This window comes from Balaenoptera physalus (assembly GCF_965194825.1).
Source record: "Balaenoptera physalus genome assembly, contig: HAP1_SCAFFOLD_690, whole genome shotgun sequence".
Taxonomy (NCBI): domain Eukaryota; kingdom Metazoa; phylum Chordata; class Mammalia; order Artiodactyla; family Balaenopteridae; genus Balaenoptera; species Balaenoptera physalus.
The window spans coordinates 130,823-147,618 of NW_028126069.1; the positions used below are offsets into that span (position 1 = coordinate 130,823).

Here is a 16,796-nt window from a genome sequence, read left to right on the forward strand (position 1 = left end):
TCTTCACTAAGTTGAAAGTGTGAATGAATGAGCTGATCACCTACTCATTTGTTTCCTCTTATTTTGATATTAACTCTATTCGTGTTTTCTGGTCTGGTTCTGGATAAGATGGGTGGATAAAGTTCTTTAAGTCAGAATTAACAAATTATCAGAGTCTCAAGATTAGATTATGTATGTTTTTTGTACGTCTTCTCTGTTTGCACTGCATCTTTACCCCCAGCACACGTGCACGTGCACACACACACGCACACTCTCTCTCGTTAACATACTTACATAAGTACATGCCTTTCTTTGCTTTTGTGTCACCCTGAAATCAACAGCAGTACTTCATAGATGTAATTTATTTTTATTTTATTTATTTATTTATTTATTTTTTGAAATCAGACCTTTATTCAAATCTTAATTTCATAGATTTTAAAATACGATACTTCTGGGCTTCCCTGGTGGTGCAGTGGTTGAGAATCCGCCTGCCAATGCAAGGGACACGGGTTCGAGCCCTGGTCTGGGAACATCCCACATGCCGCGGAGCGGCTGGGCCCGTGAGCCACAATTGCTGAGCCTGCGCGTCTGGAGCCTGTGCTCCGCAACAAGAGAGGCCGCGATAGCGAGAGGCCCGCGCACCGCGATGAAGAGTGGCCCCCGCTTGCCACAACTGGAGAAAGCCCTCGCACAGAAACGAAGACCCAACACAGCCATAAATAAAATAAATAAATAAAAAATAAAATAAAATACGATACTTCTGATGGATTAGTGACTTCCCACTAAATGTATTTCAGTCTTTCAGAAAAGAAATTTCTTGATAAAGTTTTATTTTTCAGTTTGATTTTTTTGTGTTAGAACTCTGCATTGAAATTATTGCTTGCTATTCCAGATACCTTGCTTGAAAAATGTTTCAATTCATTTTTGGACCCAGTACTGATTTTGGGAGATGGACGTGATTTGAACGAGAGTAAGAAATAGAATTAAATCTATATTTGATATCCAAAGCATACCAGATAGCTTTTAGTAGCCACTATATTCCTCACATTTTGGGAAAGAGTTGTAAATGATCTGTTCTTTCCACAGAATATTACTTATAAATTTGAACAAGTACTATAGAATTTTGTCCTCTGGTCATGTAACATTGTAATCTTATTTTAAGATTCGACACACAGTTTCCTGGCTACCAAGAAAAGAAACAGTTTTAAAAACTCAATTGCTACTGGCTTTGTAATTTGTTATTGAGCAGCATAGTTTAAGAGGGGAATAAAAGATGATTGGAATTATTTTATGCCTTTTCTTCCCAGAGTTTTAGTACTGAGCTGCGTGTGCGTGGCTGCTGTGTTTCTTACTAACCGTTTGCTTCTTATGTTGCTGTTCCACTATTTCCTGGGTGTGGGTGTCTGGCTCCCTGTCATTCATCATCTGAGTTTCTTCACCTTTCTTTTGGCTTGTCTTATCCTGGTCCTATTCCATTGGGGTTTTGGTCTCTGTGTCTGTCTGTGTTCATATCCCTCTTGGCCATGCTGTTTCTCAGAAAGCCAGCCTCCCGCACTTTGTACCTTCCACGCCACGTTTCTGTCCCTGCACCGTCGGGGGGGTTTGTTTGGGACTTCCTGGGAAAGTGAGTGTTAAGTAAGGCTACAGTTCCGTACTAGAGGAGTTGCTGCTGCCACTCTTGCTGCTGCTGGGGCTTGCTGGGGGTTTTGCTTGATCAGAATTAAAGACCAGCCGGTTATATATCCAGTTGAACAGTACCTCTTAGGTCCATTGCTTGTGGATAAAGTATGTGTTCTCTCTGGTAAGATTCTGATACTGTTGGATATAATTGTCTTATTCTTGGTTTCTAGCCCATCTTTTATGTGGTGGTTCTTTTGCTGGAGTGCCCTTTAAGTAGTAGCCTCTCAGGCGATGCAGCTGTAGTGCCACACCCTGATTCAGGAAGTAGCATGCATTTTTACTGGGTGTTCAGCCACCTTCTAAGTGCAAAAATGACAGGAGAATGTTATCATTGGGCTAAAGAAAACTCTTATTATTCTTTTAAAATTTCCTAGTACTTATGTAAGATTCTCCAGTATTAATAGGTTCAGATTAAATCATGAAGAATTCCCAGACTTATTCTTTGTGGTCTTGAGAAAAACAAATAGTCCCTTACACTGCTCTTACAGAACAATAGTAGTTCCTGTCAGATGATTTAGTGTTGTACCAGTGTCTTGAGCTACTGCAATTTTAAAACGAGGATTATGTAGGCCTACCCATACATCTGCAAATACAAAATATTTTTCCCAATTAAATCGAAGAAGTACTATTTCTAAATTTATATTCCGTACTGTGGTGTGTATCAGTTGGAGTTCAACCAGAGAGGCAGAACCAGTAGGAGAGATACATACATATATTTATATATATATATATGATACATATATATCCGTTTTATTACAAGGAATTGTCTTGCATGATTGTCAGCAGCTGGCTAAGCGAGTCTGAAATGTGTATGGGAAAGCTGTCAGGAGGAGATCACCTGCAGGATAGAACTCCCGTGGGCATGGGCCAGAACGGTGATCCGCAGGCAAAATTTCTTTTCTTTCCTTGGGAAACCTGCTTTTAGGGCCTTCCAAAGAATTGAGATATGCCCACTTCGATTATCTGGGATAGTAATCTCCTTTACTTAAATGGATTGTAGGCTTTACTTATATCCGCAAAATACCTTCATAGCAACATGTAGATTAGTGTTGGATTAAGTTAACTGGGTGCTGTAGCCTCCCCAGGTTGACACTTCAAGAAAGTCATCACCTGGTGGTTCTGGATAGTCTCCACAGATGATTTTAACGGAGAAAATCATAGTAAAAACAAACCTAAAGATTGACATGTTATATAAGTAGATTGATTTCGATTAGCATGAGGGACCCAAAATGTAAATTGAATATTTCTCTTCTAAAGTGAGCATATTATGGTTTCTATTTAGATGCATGACGAATAGCCTTTTCTTTGGCATAATGTTTAAAATGTTTAGTAATGTAGGCTGATGAAATTCTGATAGTAGTGTCTTTTCAGACTCCTGAAAGAATTGCTTGTTGTCTGCTCTTTCACTCATGTCCCTTTAGCTAAATACCCATGCCATGGCAGTATACTGGGAGCATTATCCCCCGTGCATAATTTTGCTTCTGTATTTGTTGCTTTATTACATTTTTTTTTTTCTGATACAGAAGCACTAATGAATCTGCAGAGTTTGGTGTTTGCACTAGAAATCCTCAATTTACTCTAATGTGAGGTTTATTTAAATTACATTCAGCATCCCACTTAGAAACTTTTATGTTTGGAGAATGACACCCATCTTCTGATTTTTCACATAATTTAGGTATCAAGGATTGCCTTTGGTTTATGAAAGTTAGGAATTTTCAGTGATGTAAAGAATAATAGAATATTATTGTGTAACTTAAATAATTTATAAGAAATTTGGATTTACTGTATTTCCTGATTTGTGGGAATACAAAAAGTGGAATTTTAATGGATGTAGATTTCATTTGGGGTTGTGTTTTGAAATTTATAAGAGGGATTAAAAGATGAGAAGAAATGACATGTTTTCTTAGACATGTTTAATCTTTGAAAACCCTAAAGTTCTTTTTATTCCTTATTCCTTTTACCTGGTTACTCTCCCTTTAAATATGCATCTCTAAAAACACTACTGTTAGTAAGATTTGTAGTTATCAAGCTCTTGAGAATAATAGCCAATCTGTGAGTTTAGTTTTTCTCTCCATAACTCACTCTCCTCTTTGCCACAAAGTATACCCTTTCCTTCTTCATTAATGAATGAATGAATTTTTCTACTTATGAAGGCTCTTATTTGCTGGTCACTGTTCTGGGCTCTGGGGACACAACAGGGAACAAAGCAAACAAAATCTCTGCCTTCAAGGAGTTTATCATCTAGCCTCAGAAGACGAAAGCTCCAGCAAGGAGCGGACTTTTCCTCTGTAGGCAATGCTGGCAGAGGCGTTCTTCCACAGCTTGCCGGTACCTAGAAATTTCAGTGAGGAGGTTTCCATTTGCGGTCTGGTTGAGCTCTCCTGGGAATTAATACTTAACATACTCAATTAATGTGTGCCCCAGGATACAGAATTATTATGGAAAAGGGGCTTCTTGTTGAACTTCAGACTCTTAAGTCTGGTCTTCTAATTTTTGTGACCAGTATTAAATGATAATGGCTTGAGAGGTTGTTTGGATAGAAGGCTAGCAGGTTGTTTTGGATCCTAGGCTCCTAATTTTAGGTCCTAGAACTGTAGCGTAGATGGAGATGTAAAATGGAGAGGGAAAGCCAGGATAGTGTGCTGCTACTGGTACTATTCTGACAAAGGCAAGAGAACCAGGAATCAGTGTTGTTATTTACATACATATACACACACACACACACACACACACACATATACACACACATATGTATAGGTACATAAGCACATTTGGGGGCCAGTCTCGTAAGTAGATTTATATTAGGTTTTTATTAGGAGGAAACTTAGTTTTTCTGCTTTGTGATGGTTGCTTTCATTTTCTTTGCTAACTGTCTTTTCCAGACCTCATCTAGAACTATTAGTTCTAGGCTTTTACATCATGATTAAACTTAAATTTTGTGGACTAGCAAGAAAACTTAACCTGTGTTTATAATGTTTCCAAGGGAACTACATTCTGGTTTATAAACAACTGGCTCTATTAAAAAACTGGTATATGATGTATTCATAAGATTTGGAGCTGCTTGATTTTTTTTTTAAAGCAAGGGTGTTCCCAGTTTGCTCAGAATTCAGGCTCAAGGTAGTTAGCCCCGGAATTAACTGTCTAAATTGCTACAGCAGTAACTGTTAACCTCATTTTGGTAAGTGAGAGGAATCTATACTTCTGTAGTTCAAGATCAACATAATGAACTGAGCTTGAACACAAAGAATGGGGTCGTTTTCCCATCATGCCGGGAGTGAGATTTAGTCTGTGGTGTTATTTGCACGCGGGCATGTGTAAGAGAAAGTACTTCTCTGGTGGTATTTGGAGAATTTAGGGAAGATAGTTGCTAGGCTTATAAATCCTCATGGCTCGAGGATATGACCTTTTAAGTTTTTTTATTTGCTTTTAAAGCTTACTAGTACCTGAAATTTTATGTAATGAAAATGGAGTTATTTTTATTTTTTATAAATCTTTCAAAATGTGTTGGCAAACTTAGAGTTTACAAGATATTTCCAACTTTTGGTCTGATATTAGTAGATTTAACTCTTTGTTTTCTTTAAAACTGGGCTTTAGAATTAGGAGATGAATGCTTTTTTGTTATCTGCTTTTTCTGAGTATTTTCTCTTTGACTAAAATTTTCTTTCCCCTTATTCATTTGTGGGGATTTGACCCCTTTTAATTGTTATCTTTTTTGGGGGAAAAAAAAAACTTTACTGACCTCTCTTAGGTAGTAATGTCTCTTTCCTTTTTTTTTTTTTTTTTTTCTTTTTTGTGTGCTTTTGTTATAGTATCTATCACATTCTGTCCCAGGACTGTACATTGTTGTGGGCCCAATAAATACATACATTAAAACATAGAGACACAGCTCCTTTCTCATTTTACTGTCTAATCATCCCACATTTCTTCACTTTTATCTTTCCATCCCCCGCACATTCAGACCGTTGATCAAACAGATGGAGATTTAATAGTCCCTTATGCCCTTGTTTGTTATATTGAATATATTTTTATATTTGTTTCTTCTATATGTTTGTAATATGTTTACCATTGCCCATATACTTTTCTTTCTGTATAAATATAAGTAAACGCATATGCATTAAATATTCTTATTTAATATAATTCAGTAGGATTACTTTTCTATCTGCAGGTTAAACAAAAGTATAGATAACCTCTCTCCTCTTCTGTCACAGTGAAATACCAATTCTAACTTGTATTTTTACATTTTAACATCACTGAAACTGGGATACGTGAATAAATAATGGCGTGATTTAACTGGTATATATTTTTTTATTTCTTGGTAATACATAAAGTAATGGCACATCTTCTTCCTTTGGTGAATTGATACTGAAGATGTGCGCAAAGAGAGTGAATAAAATTATTTCAGTGACTGGGGGTGGAAGGAAGTATTTCCAAATTAACGTTATCTTCTCATGTATTCCATTTTAAATGTGTGTAACCAGATGAATATGTTTACTATTATCATTAGATATTTGACTGTTTTAACTGCATCCTGAAAGTTTATTTGCTTAGGTTGACCTAAAATTTTTGTTGACATTTTCATTTGGAAAGTGGGTTTTATGTTTGTGATTTTATATTGGTATCACAGTATATTCAGGCATCTATGGCACGGTATAACCTGAGACTATAAACCTACATATTTAATCTTCATATTTGTAAATATTTTTTCTGTAAAGAAAGCCCGAATTGATCATTCAGCTTAATGTCTTCAGAAATCTCCCATAGGGAAATTAATATTAAGCTGTATATAGATTTGGCGTAAACTAGTATACAATTCATGAGGAAAATGGTTCCTTAAAGCATTTCCTTACTTTTAAATTTATAGTCATGTATCTTTGATCCACGAAGGACAGTGTTGGTGAATGTGGTCTTGACGTAGCTGGAATAGAGGAGAAATGAGTGTGGTGACTGTGTGTGCTTTCTTGAGGGAGAATGGGTTGTGTTTAAAAAAATGAAAAGAAAAAGGGAAAACGAGATGCTGCGAGTGTTGTAACGGAAGGCGACTGGTTCTTTATCAGATCCTGCTGGCTTCAGCTTGCTTTCTGGGGGGGGCGGGGGGGGGCGCTTGTTTCTTCCTTCTTCCTCCTAGATGAATTTCACTGATTTCATTTAAAAGAAGAATAAATCACACCGCTTTACATAGTCAGTTCTATTAGGCCATCTTCCTAAAGTTTCTTGTGGGCACAGCACCTTATAATTTATTACAGTCTTGATAGAAATTTTGATGGTTACCTCAAGTTTTTACTTGACACTGGAAACATTAGAATTATATATAGTTATTCTATATGCAGATTTTTTTTTCTCCTAAATTTATTTCCCAAGAGCTAAAGTTTGATGCCAAAGTGAAATATGACTCCTGAACTGTAAAACAGTTAAAAAGATCCTTAAGGTTGCTCACTCTCGACAGGAATAAGCTTAATTTTTCTTTTTTCAGGGATTTTCTCGTGTCTCATATAAAACTTTGCATCTATATGAGATTTCAGTGAGTGTCATCATTGATCTAAAATTATTCTAACGTAATGTGTCATAACCAACAAAAATAAAAAAGATCATTGGGAACAGTCATTTAGATAAATGATTGGCCTCTCTTTGACTTTGAACATTGTCTGCATTCTACACTGTTTTCCAAATGCCAAAGATCCGTGGATTTTTGTAGATCCCTTCAGGAGTCTGTAAGCATCATAGGACATATAAAGTATGTCCAGGAGGTGTGTCAGCAGACCTACATTCCTCTCACGGATCCACCACGTATTTGCTGTGTGGTTGTGAGGAGTTTTGTTTGTCATTTTGTTTCTCTGTTTTTCATCTATTTATCTTATGTGATGGCGATCATAAATCTTGTTATCCTTGCCTTTCATTATTCTGACAATGAGTTTTAAAAAACTCTCGTTTTAGTACTGAAATATTAGAAAACATTAAAGTGCAAGTTGAAATAGTGCTTGCATTCAAGAAATAAACTTCTTGTTTTAGATTCTTAAAGTAAAATTTAGATCCTGAAGGTGAGCTGGATGGCACTGGCTGTTAGAAGTCTTAAGTATTTGGAGGATAATATCGATACTACTTTCAATGAAATTGATTAATTTTTAAAAAGGGAAAACTGCCTGTTGTTATGAAAAGCAGTAATGAACCTCAGGGGCTTCGTGCTGGGGTAGGAATATGAAGCATGGCTACTTTGCATCTCTTTCTGCTGAGCAGTATTGGAAATGAATTGATGTTTATAGAGCCATATATTCTTCATTATTGCTTTTAGATTGCGCCTTTGGGGGTGGATTTGATAGATTTGGAATGAGAAATAATGGGTGTAATTAGGAAAACATTATTTTCACATTTGAGAAAATTATTTCAAAATTTTCCAAATGAATTAGAGTTCTGTTTTCTACAGAATAACTGAAGCTGTCAGTGTTTTTCTGCTTTTGCTCCTGGATAACTTGGGTCTAAGACATGGACTGGGGTGGGTAAAGGAGTTGTCAGTTCTAAGATGGGTGTGTATAGAACTAAGCTGACTGACGTTGTAGGATCACAGTTAGCTACTTAAACGAGAAGGGGAGCAGCTAGCCTTCTTTTCTTTTCCTTTGTGTTTAAGAAACTACTTTTTTTTCCTGCCCTAGGAAATGGTAAATTTTAGACAAAATTTGTTCTTTTAGAAACTTACATTAAGGTACAGTGGTGTAATCTAATATGAAAATACACTTGTTGAAAATCTGAAATTACTAATTTTTGTTGCCAGTGCAGAATCTGTGTGACTCCTTTCCCTTCTCTAATCCTGTGCTTTATATTTTGTCTATGTCTGTGAATAATATTATTTCTGAATATCGCCCTCACTAAGTTTTTTCTAACGTTCTCTTTCACACTTTCTTCCTGGATTTGTTGTTTCCTTCAGTCTCACCTCAAGGTCAGTATGCTTGTCCTAAAACAAAGATATGTAACAGAACATTGTATACTAACGTTGTCTTGAATTCCTATACGCAACTGGAATGATGGAACTTATCCCAGGAATGAGATGTCTAGAAATTCAATTATGAGTGCAGAAGATGTCATGAATCTTAGATTTATCGGAAGAGTGGATTCACGGTTCTGTGCTTCAGAAGATAGTGAGAGTGGTCAGAAAGCGAGAATCAGACTGACCAGGTTTGGACTGAGAGAGTAACGAAGATGAAAGGAAGCCACTAGAGGAATGAGGAGGTGAAAAATATGGCTTTAATTTTATTCTGTTTTCATCCAGAGACATTCTGGCTGTTACAGGGAAGATTAACCAAGATGGCGGAGTAGAAGGACGTGCTCTCACTCCCTCTTCGAGAGCACCAGAATCACAACTGGCTGCTGGACAATCATCGACAGGAAGACACTGAAACTCACCAAAAAAGATACCCCACATCCAAAGACAAAGGAGAAGCCACAATGAGACGGTAGGAGGGGGCGCAATCACAATAAAATCAAATCCCATAACTGCTGGGTGGGTGACTCACAGACTGGCGAACACTTATACCACAGAAGTCCACCCACTGGAGTGGAGGTTCTGAGCCCCACGTCAGGCTTCCCAACCTGGGGGTCCGGCAACGGGAGGAGGAATTCCTAGAGAATCAGACTTTGAAGCCTAGTGGGAATTGATTGCAGGACTTCGACAGGACTGGGGGAAACAGAGACCCCAGTCTTAGAGGGCGCACACGGAATAGCGTGCACATCGGGTCCCGGGGGAAGGAGCAGTGACCCTGGGGGAGGCTGAACCAGACCTACCTGCTAGTGTGGGAGGGTCTCCTGCAGAGGTGGGGGCTGGCTCTGTTTCACCGTGGGGACAAGGACACTGGCAGCGGAGGTTCTGGGAAGTACTCCTTGGCGTGAGCCCTCCCAGAGTCTGCCATTAGCCCCACCAAAGAGCCCAGGTAGGCTCCAGTGTTGGGTTGCCTCAGGCAAAACAACCAACAGGGAGGGAACCCAGCCCCACCCATCAGCAGTCAAGTGGATTAAAGTTTTACTGAGCTCTGACCACCACAGCAACAGTCAGCTCTACCCACCATCAGAGCCTCCCATCAAGCCTCTTAGATAGCCTCAACCACCAGAGGGCAGACAGCAGAAGCAAGGAAAACTACAATCCTGCAGCCTGTGGAACAAAAACCACAGTTATAGGAAAGACAGACAAGATGAAAAGGCAGAGGGCTACCTACCAGATGAAGGAACAAGATAAAAACCCCAGAAAAACAACTCAATGAAGTGGAGATAGGCAGCCTTCCAGAAAAAGAATTCAGAATAATGATAGTGAAGATGATCCAGGACCTCGGAAAAGGAATGGAGGCAAAGATCGAGAAGATGCAAGAAACGATTAACAAAGACCTAGAAGAATTAAAGAACAAACAAACAGAGATGACCAAGACAATAACTGAAATGAAAACTACACTAGAAGGAATCAATAGCAGAATAACGGAGGCAGAAGAACGGCAGAAGAACGGATAAGTGACCTGGAAGACAGAACGGTGGAATTCACCGCTGCGGAACAGACTAAAGAAAAAAGAATGAAAAGAAATGAAGACAGCCTAAGAGACCTCTGGGACAACATTAAACGCAACACCTGCAGAGCTGGTGCCCAGGCAGGGTGAGCTCTGGAGGAGAAGGCTTCCAGAGTCCCCAACAGTCTCTGCACGGTGGCCCATCCGGTGCCAAACACCTGCCACCCACAGCGAGAAGTCCCAGAAGGGTTCGGGCTCTTTGCCCTTGGGCCGGGTTTCTCCGCGGGCTGGGCTTGCCTGTGGCCCCCGCCCCACCCCCGCCCCCACCTGCCCTTGCTCTGTGACACGTACAATGGAATGTCACAGCAGCAGGCTGAGCTGTCCAGTGCGTGCTAGACCTCGAGAAGAGTTAGAAGCTAGGGAGAAGCTCTCCCACTTTCACTCTCTTTTCTCAGATCAGGCAGGCAGCAGCTCTGATATGGAAGCTATGGACACCACACCTCCTTCCCAGGCCGGCATTGTCCATTCTGCCCCCGTTTTCCCCGGCCCCGCATTTACGGCTTCGGCTGCCATTGGTCATTCAGCAGGCGGCACCTCTGACCCCGAAGCTATGGACACCACACCTCCTTCCTGGGCCGTCACTGTCCATTCTGCCCCCGTTTTCCCCAGCCCCCCATTTACGGCTTCGGCTGCCATTGGTCATTCAGCAGGCGGCACCTCTGACCCCGAAGCTATGGACACCACACCTCCTTCCCGGGCCGTCACTGTCCATTCTGCCCCTGTTTTCCCCAGTCCCCCATTTACGGCTTCGGCTGCCATTGGTCATTCAGCAGGCGGCACCTCTGACCCCGAAGCTATGGACACCACACCTCCTTCCCGGGTCGTCATTGTCCAGTCTGCCCCGTCTCCAAGTAGAACCACTACCCATTTCACACCGCTGTTCCAAGTTCTGGGAACACACCACCCAGTGGTAGCAATGCCTCAGCCTGTGCCTCGACTCAGTTACCTGAAACGCCGGCCAAAAGATAGACCAACCTTTCAAAGTTATGACAGAAAGCTGAGTAAGTTTTACGCTTGGAATTGCAATTACTATTATTAACAAGCACAACTGTAGTGCTTAGACTACAACAAGTACTCTTCTAAGTGCTTAGCAAATATTAACTCACTTACTCCTCATAATGGCAACCCTATAGGTACGTAATATTCACCTTTTTGGGGGGAAACTGAGGCCCAGAGAGGTTGAATAGCTTGCCTAATGCCACACAGTGAGTAGGTGGCAAAAACCCAGGACTAAAACCAGACCGTCCAGACTTTCATCACTTTGCTGTGTCACCTTATTATAAGTTGTGGTTAGGGAAAGGACTAAACTGACAAGACTCTGAACTAGAGAAGGGAGAAATGAGAAAATGGGTGATCCTAGAAACTAGAGAGGATTTAGGCTCAGAAATTTCTGGTGATGAGACCCGGAAGAACAAGAACTTGGTTGGAATATTAACTTGGGGTAGTATCTGAATCCATCGAGAAATGGTCTTGTTTTCTTTAAAATTTAGAAAGGCCAGTTGGATGAAGATGAATGAAAAAAAAAGTAGAAAGGAAAAGAGGAAGGTGCCTTAAGTGAGACATAACCTCTTCCCTCTAAGTACTGGGGTGGGCGTCCTGTGGGAAAGGATGGAGCTCTCTCTACCAGGTTTGTCACCAGGATGAACAAGGAGAAACATGGCAACCACTGTACTGGTTTTGATGATCCCTCAAAACCAAGGCTTCAGTTTCCGAGAACGACCTACAGCAGCGTACCTACCATGTGTCACACATGCCACCAAGTGTGTTTCCAGTCACACATTTTAATTGGAGAAATAGTTCCTATGAGGTACGCGTTAGTTTCCTATGGCTGCTGTAACAAATTACTACAAATGTGCTTGCTTAAAACAAAACACACTTATTTTCTTATGGTTCTGGAAGAGAGAGGTCCAAAACCAGTTTCCCTGGGCTGGAACGAGGAGTTGACAAAGCCGTCCATCCTCCTTCTAGAGGCTCCAAGGGAGAATCTGTTTCCTTGCCAGCATTCCTTGACTTCTGGCCATATCAATCCAACCCCAACTTCATCATCACATTCTCTTTGGAGTAAAAACTCCCTCTGCCTCTCTCTCACGAGAATACCAGTGGTTACATTTGGGTCCATCCAGGTAGTCCAGGAGAATCTCCCCATCTCAAAACCCTTACTTTCATCCCACTGGCAAAGTCCCTTCTGCCATTTAAGGTGACATCCACAGGTTCTGGGGATTAGAATGTGGACATTTGGGGGCAATGGTATTATTCAGTCTACTACAAGGTAGATACTAGTATCTTTCTCAGATGCAGGAAATGAAGTTGAGGGAAGCAATTTGTCTCAGGTCTACAATTTGCAGAGTAGAGATTTAAATTCTGCCAGTGAGACTTTAGGACACACTCTAAACAACTTTAATCTGTGTCCTGAACTACTGCATAATCCTTGGTGAAGAGTCACACTTGGGTATCAAGACCCAATTGAATACAACACTATGTACTGTCTCACCTTTCACTTTATTTGCCTGCTGTATTCATAAGTCTTGCCCAGAGCACAAGAGTTCAGAAAATTGTTATGCAGGTTTACTAAGAGAACGCATTTACTGTTTGATGTGCATGGAGTAACGGAAGGTTTTTTAAAATAGAATATGCCACCAAGTAGTGTTATCACCATTTTACACATTTAAACAACCAGACAACAACAACGAAAAGCTACAGATGCAAAGGTGTCAGGGACATGTCTAAAGGTTAACTGCCCGGAAAAGGGCTGGAACCAGATGCCAGATGCCCAGGCCTGAATTCATCCTGTCCAGTCCTGATTAAGCACCTGTTCAGACGGCTTGTGGCTCATCACCCAACACCTGAGTCTTTATATCCCAGCTTCAAGACGGAAATTAGCCGAGGGATCACAGATATTGTGCTAATCACTAATTCGTAAGCTGCTATCCCCATCCTTTGTGGGACAGAAGTGGGCACTTCTAAAATCCTTTTCTGCTTGAGAAAGAGCAGAGCAGCCTTTGCTCCTCTGGCTGTGGCCTAATGTGCTTTGCAAAGGTGATTTGGCAAGTGCAGCTGCAGACCCATCTCCAATATCACACATCTATGGAAAATTCCAGTCAGGTTTTAGACCCAGTCACAGTACATTTTCCTGAGGATCAGTAATGATTTGCTGAGGATCAGTAATGCTATCCGTATGCTGGCTGACAAGGGCATGGCCTCTGCGCTTACTATACTCCCTTTGTCAGCTCCGCTCTGACACAGTCGTCCGCGGGATTCCTTAGGAATATTGGAGGTATTTAGGCACAATTTCAGGGGCCGCTCTTGCCTGTTTCCTCTCATTTCTTAATCAACATTTCCCAGTTGAGACTACAAATAATTCAACTTGGGTGGGTTATCAGAGGCGTTCTTCCCTACTCTACTCCATTTGAATCTCTGTGCTCTTCAAGTTTCACATACGTGGCATCACATATTTCCCATCATCGCTGTTTTCAGCAGTCAGGGCTACATAGGTCATTGGCAAGTTCATTAGCCTTTCCATTTCTTTCCCTCTTGACTCTTTAAGAGTGATTTGCTAAAGACTGTCCGCTTCGATGTTTTACAAGGCTCAGTGGTACAGAGGCAATATTGGAATTCTGCCCTGGAGAAATAGACATTCTGTTAATTGTTCTCCTCCTCTTATAGAACAGGAAAGAGATGCATCTATCACACAGTTACCCAAGGTTTCTCTACTTGCATTGCCAAGGATCTTCATAAGACTGGTAATACTCACATTTTCTGTTGGAAGGTAAGTTGCATTCCATAAAATTAAATCCACACCATATGAGAACGTTAGTCTAACCTCTCATCTATTGATTCATGAGGTTTGACTCACTGAGATTTTCCCTCCTCATACTATTGTGAAGAAGAGGAACTGTTGGCCAAATCCATGGTCAAATATTTATATTTTGTTTCCCAGTTTGTCAGTTATCTTTATGTTTGGGTTGCCTTTTGCTGTGCAGAATTCTTTAATTTTTATCAAGTCAAATCAACTCGCCTTTTTCTTTATGATATCTCAGTTTCATGTTCTGCTTAGGGACAGACTTCCTCATAACAAGAGTATGATTTCTCATCCTATCTTACATTCTTCTAGGTATTTGTTTCTTGCAATGGAATATTACCCAATGTATGCTACACATGCAGTCCTCGCTCTGAACAGTTTGCCCATGCATGAATTTCAGTTACCATGATTTAGTTAAATAATCCCAGGACCACAACAAAACCGTCAAATTTCTGTTACTGCCATATTAACTGTGAGGAAGGGCATAAAGGACAAACTTCACAGCTAGTTCTTAACTCCACAAATCACCCGGGATATGACAGATGTGTATCATGGTCAGTGAACAATCAGGTCCCTTCTTTCAAAGTCTGTAGGTGATTGGTCACTGTGCATGTTATTCAGTTCACATACAGACAGCAAGGTCCATGTATTGCTTAGAATTGAACCGTTTAATCTTCAAGTATTTTGGAATTTTCCAGCTTTGTTTTTGTTCTTGACTTCCAGTTTGACCTCGCTGCAGTCTGAGAACAGACTTTATATGATTTCTGACATTTTAAATTTGTTAGAGTGTGTTTTATGGCCTAGAATGTGGTTTGTCTTCGTGTGTACTTCATGTGAGCTTGAGACAATGTGTATTCTGCTGTTGCTGAAGTAGTCTGTAGATGTTTATTATATCCATTTGGTCGATGGTGTTGCTGAATTCAGCTATGTCTGTACTGATTTTCTCCCTGATGGATTTGTCCATTTATGATAAAGCGGTGTAGAAATCTCCAGCTATGAGAGTGGATTTATCTCTTTCTCCTTGCAGTTCTATCAGTTGTTGTCTCACGAATTTTGATGCTTTGTTGTTAGGCACATAAACATGAAGAATTGTTAGGTCTTCTTGGAGAATTGACCCCTTTATCATTGTGGAATGTCCCTCTTTGTCTGATAATTTTCTTTGCTCTGAACTCTGCTTTGTCTGAGATTGATACAGCTTCTCAAACTTTCTTTTAATTAGTGTTAGCATGATGTAGCTTTCCCCAACCCTTTACTTTTAAGCTATATGTGCCTTCATATTTAAAGTAGATTTCTTCTATTTGGATCTTGTTTATCGATCCTCTGTGACCATCTCTGTCTTTTAACTGGTGTATTTATACCATTGGTATTTAAAATGATTATTGATATCATTGGATTAATACCTACCATATTTGTTACTGTTTCATATTTATTGCCAGTGTTCTTTGTTCCTTTTTTACATTCCACTCTTTTTCTGCCATTTCTCGGTTTAATCAAGCATTTTATATGATTCACTTTTCTCTTCCTTGAAAATCCAGACACGATGCACTGGTGAAGTTCACTGCAGTACATAGTCCTTTAGAGATGTGGTGTTACAGAAGCATTGCATAGTCTTATGATTAGGTCTCAGTCTTATAATGAGCATGTGCTCCTCAGCTATGAATGTCACAAGTGCCTCTCAGTATTTTCCCTCACCTTAGGTGAAACACAGTGGCCGGCAGGGCTCACGGTAGGATATTTCCCTTCTCCCAGGTCAGTTAGGCTCTGACAAAACCCCATAGGTTAGGCTTCTGGTAAAACCGTTTCTCCTGAGGGCAGGCCTTATGAAGAACAGCAGAATGCTCTGGTGTATTTCAAAATTGCTCCTTTCACCCTCCCCCTGCCAGAATTCCAAGGGGATTTTCCTTTGACCTTCACCTGGTAGAGCTCAAGAGACAAAAGTCGCAAAAGGATAGGGGCTTCCCTGGAGTTTTTACCTCACAGACTTTTCCACACAAGCCTCCAGCAATCCTTCAAATATAGTTCAGGTTTTCCTACCTCACCATTGCTTTCCACAGAGATTTCTGCTCTTGGGTTTCTGTTCCGGTAAGTTGTTATTCTCTGGATCTGCCATCTGCCTCTCCAGTTTTGGGCACGGTGATTTTTCCTGTGACCTCACTTCTCTAATGAATCTAAGAAGAATTGTTGATTTTTCAGTGTGTCCAGATATTTACCTGTTAGGACAGAGTGGCAACTTCCAAGCTCTCCTTCCTTGCTGGACTCAAAACTAGAAGTCTCATAAGTTTTTTACAGTGGAATAAAACATGTTAATTTTCAATACTTCTAATGTTTTAGGTTGCACTGTATTAACTAAATACAAGATTTACTAATTTTTTTAAGTCTATCTATAACTTTATAACAAACAAGAAAGTTTCTAGTGTTTTTGTCAGAAAGATTTTAAGGTCATAGAACAATAATATTTTCCCCATCAGTCACTGAGATCAACTTTGCACAGTTCAGCTTCTGTGATCATTTTTATAGCTCCACAGTGAAGACAGCATGTACTTTATTTACCCTATATTTTATTTCTCACATATACATGGGTTCCTATTCTGCTTTAATAATCTACTGATGTACTGTTACAGCATATTAGATTCTTTTAAACTACTGAAAGTTGGAGTGTGTTTTGATATTGGATATGGACATTTCTTTCCTCATTCCAACTTTATCCTACTTGAAAAAATCTGCTTTATGGTGATAAATCCCTCTTGATCATAATGACTTTTTAAAAATATGTTGCTGGAATCTATTTGCTAATATTACTT

General features: G+C 40.1%; 2 protein-coding genes and 1 pseudogene across 6 annotated transcripts in view; 2 read left to right on the forward strand and 1 right to left on the reverse strand.

The window, feature by feature from the left end:
* LOC309653615 (ELKS/Rab6-interacting/CAST family member 1-like) overlaps nt 1-16,796 on the forward strand; it is a 159,305-nt pseudogene that overhangs the window by 123,872 nt on the left and 18,637 nt on the right. The window lies entirely within an intron of this gene.
* The window catches only part of LOC309653614 (ELKS/Rab6-interacting/CAST family member 1-like), a 119,660-nt gene that overhangs the window by 74,231 nt on the left and 28,633 nt on the right, over nt 1-16,796 (reverse strand). The gene's annotated exons all lie outside the window — the stretch shown is intronic.
* Nucleotides 10,184-15,731, forward strand: LOC309653612 (uncharacterized protein). Its single transcript, XM_082478495.1, has 2 exons — nt 10,184-11,197; nt 13,860-15,731. Exons 1-2 carry the CDS (start codon nt 10,489-10,491, stop codon nt 13,964-13,966), a joined length of 816 nt encoding a protein of 271 aa, XP_082334621.1. The 5' UTR covers nt 10,184-10,488; the 3' UTR covers nt 13,967-15,731.

What these genes read in the sequence shown, in the direction of transcription:
- LOC309653612 (XM_082478495.1), top strand. Translation starts at nt 10,489, where the DNA reads ATGGAATGTCACAGCAGCAGGCTGAGCTGTCCAGTGCGTGCTAGACCT. An exon ending in AAGTTATGACAGAAAGCTGA is followed by an intron (nt 11,198 to 13,859) that starts GTAAGTTTTACG and finishes CTCCTCTTATAG; the next exon opens with AACAGGAAAGAGATGCATCT.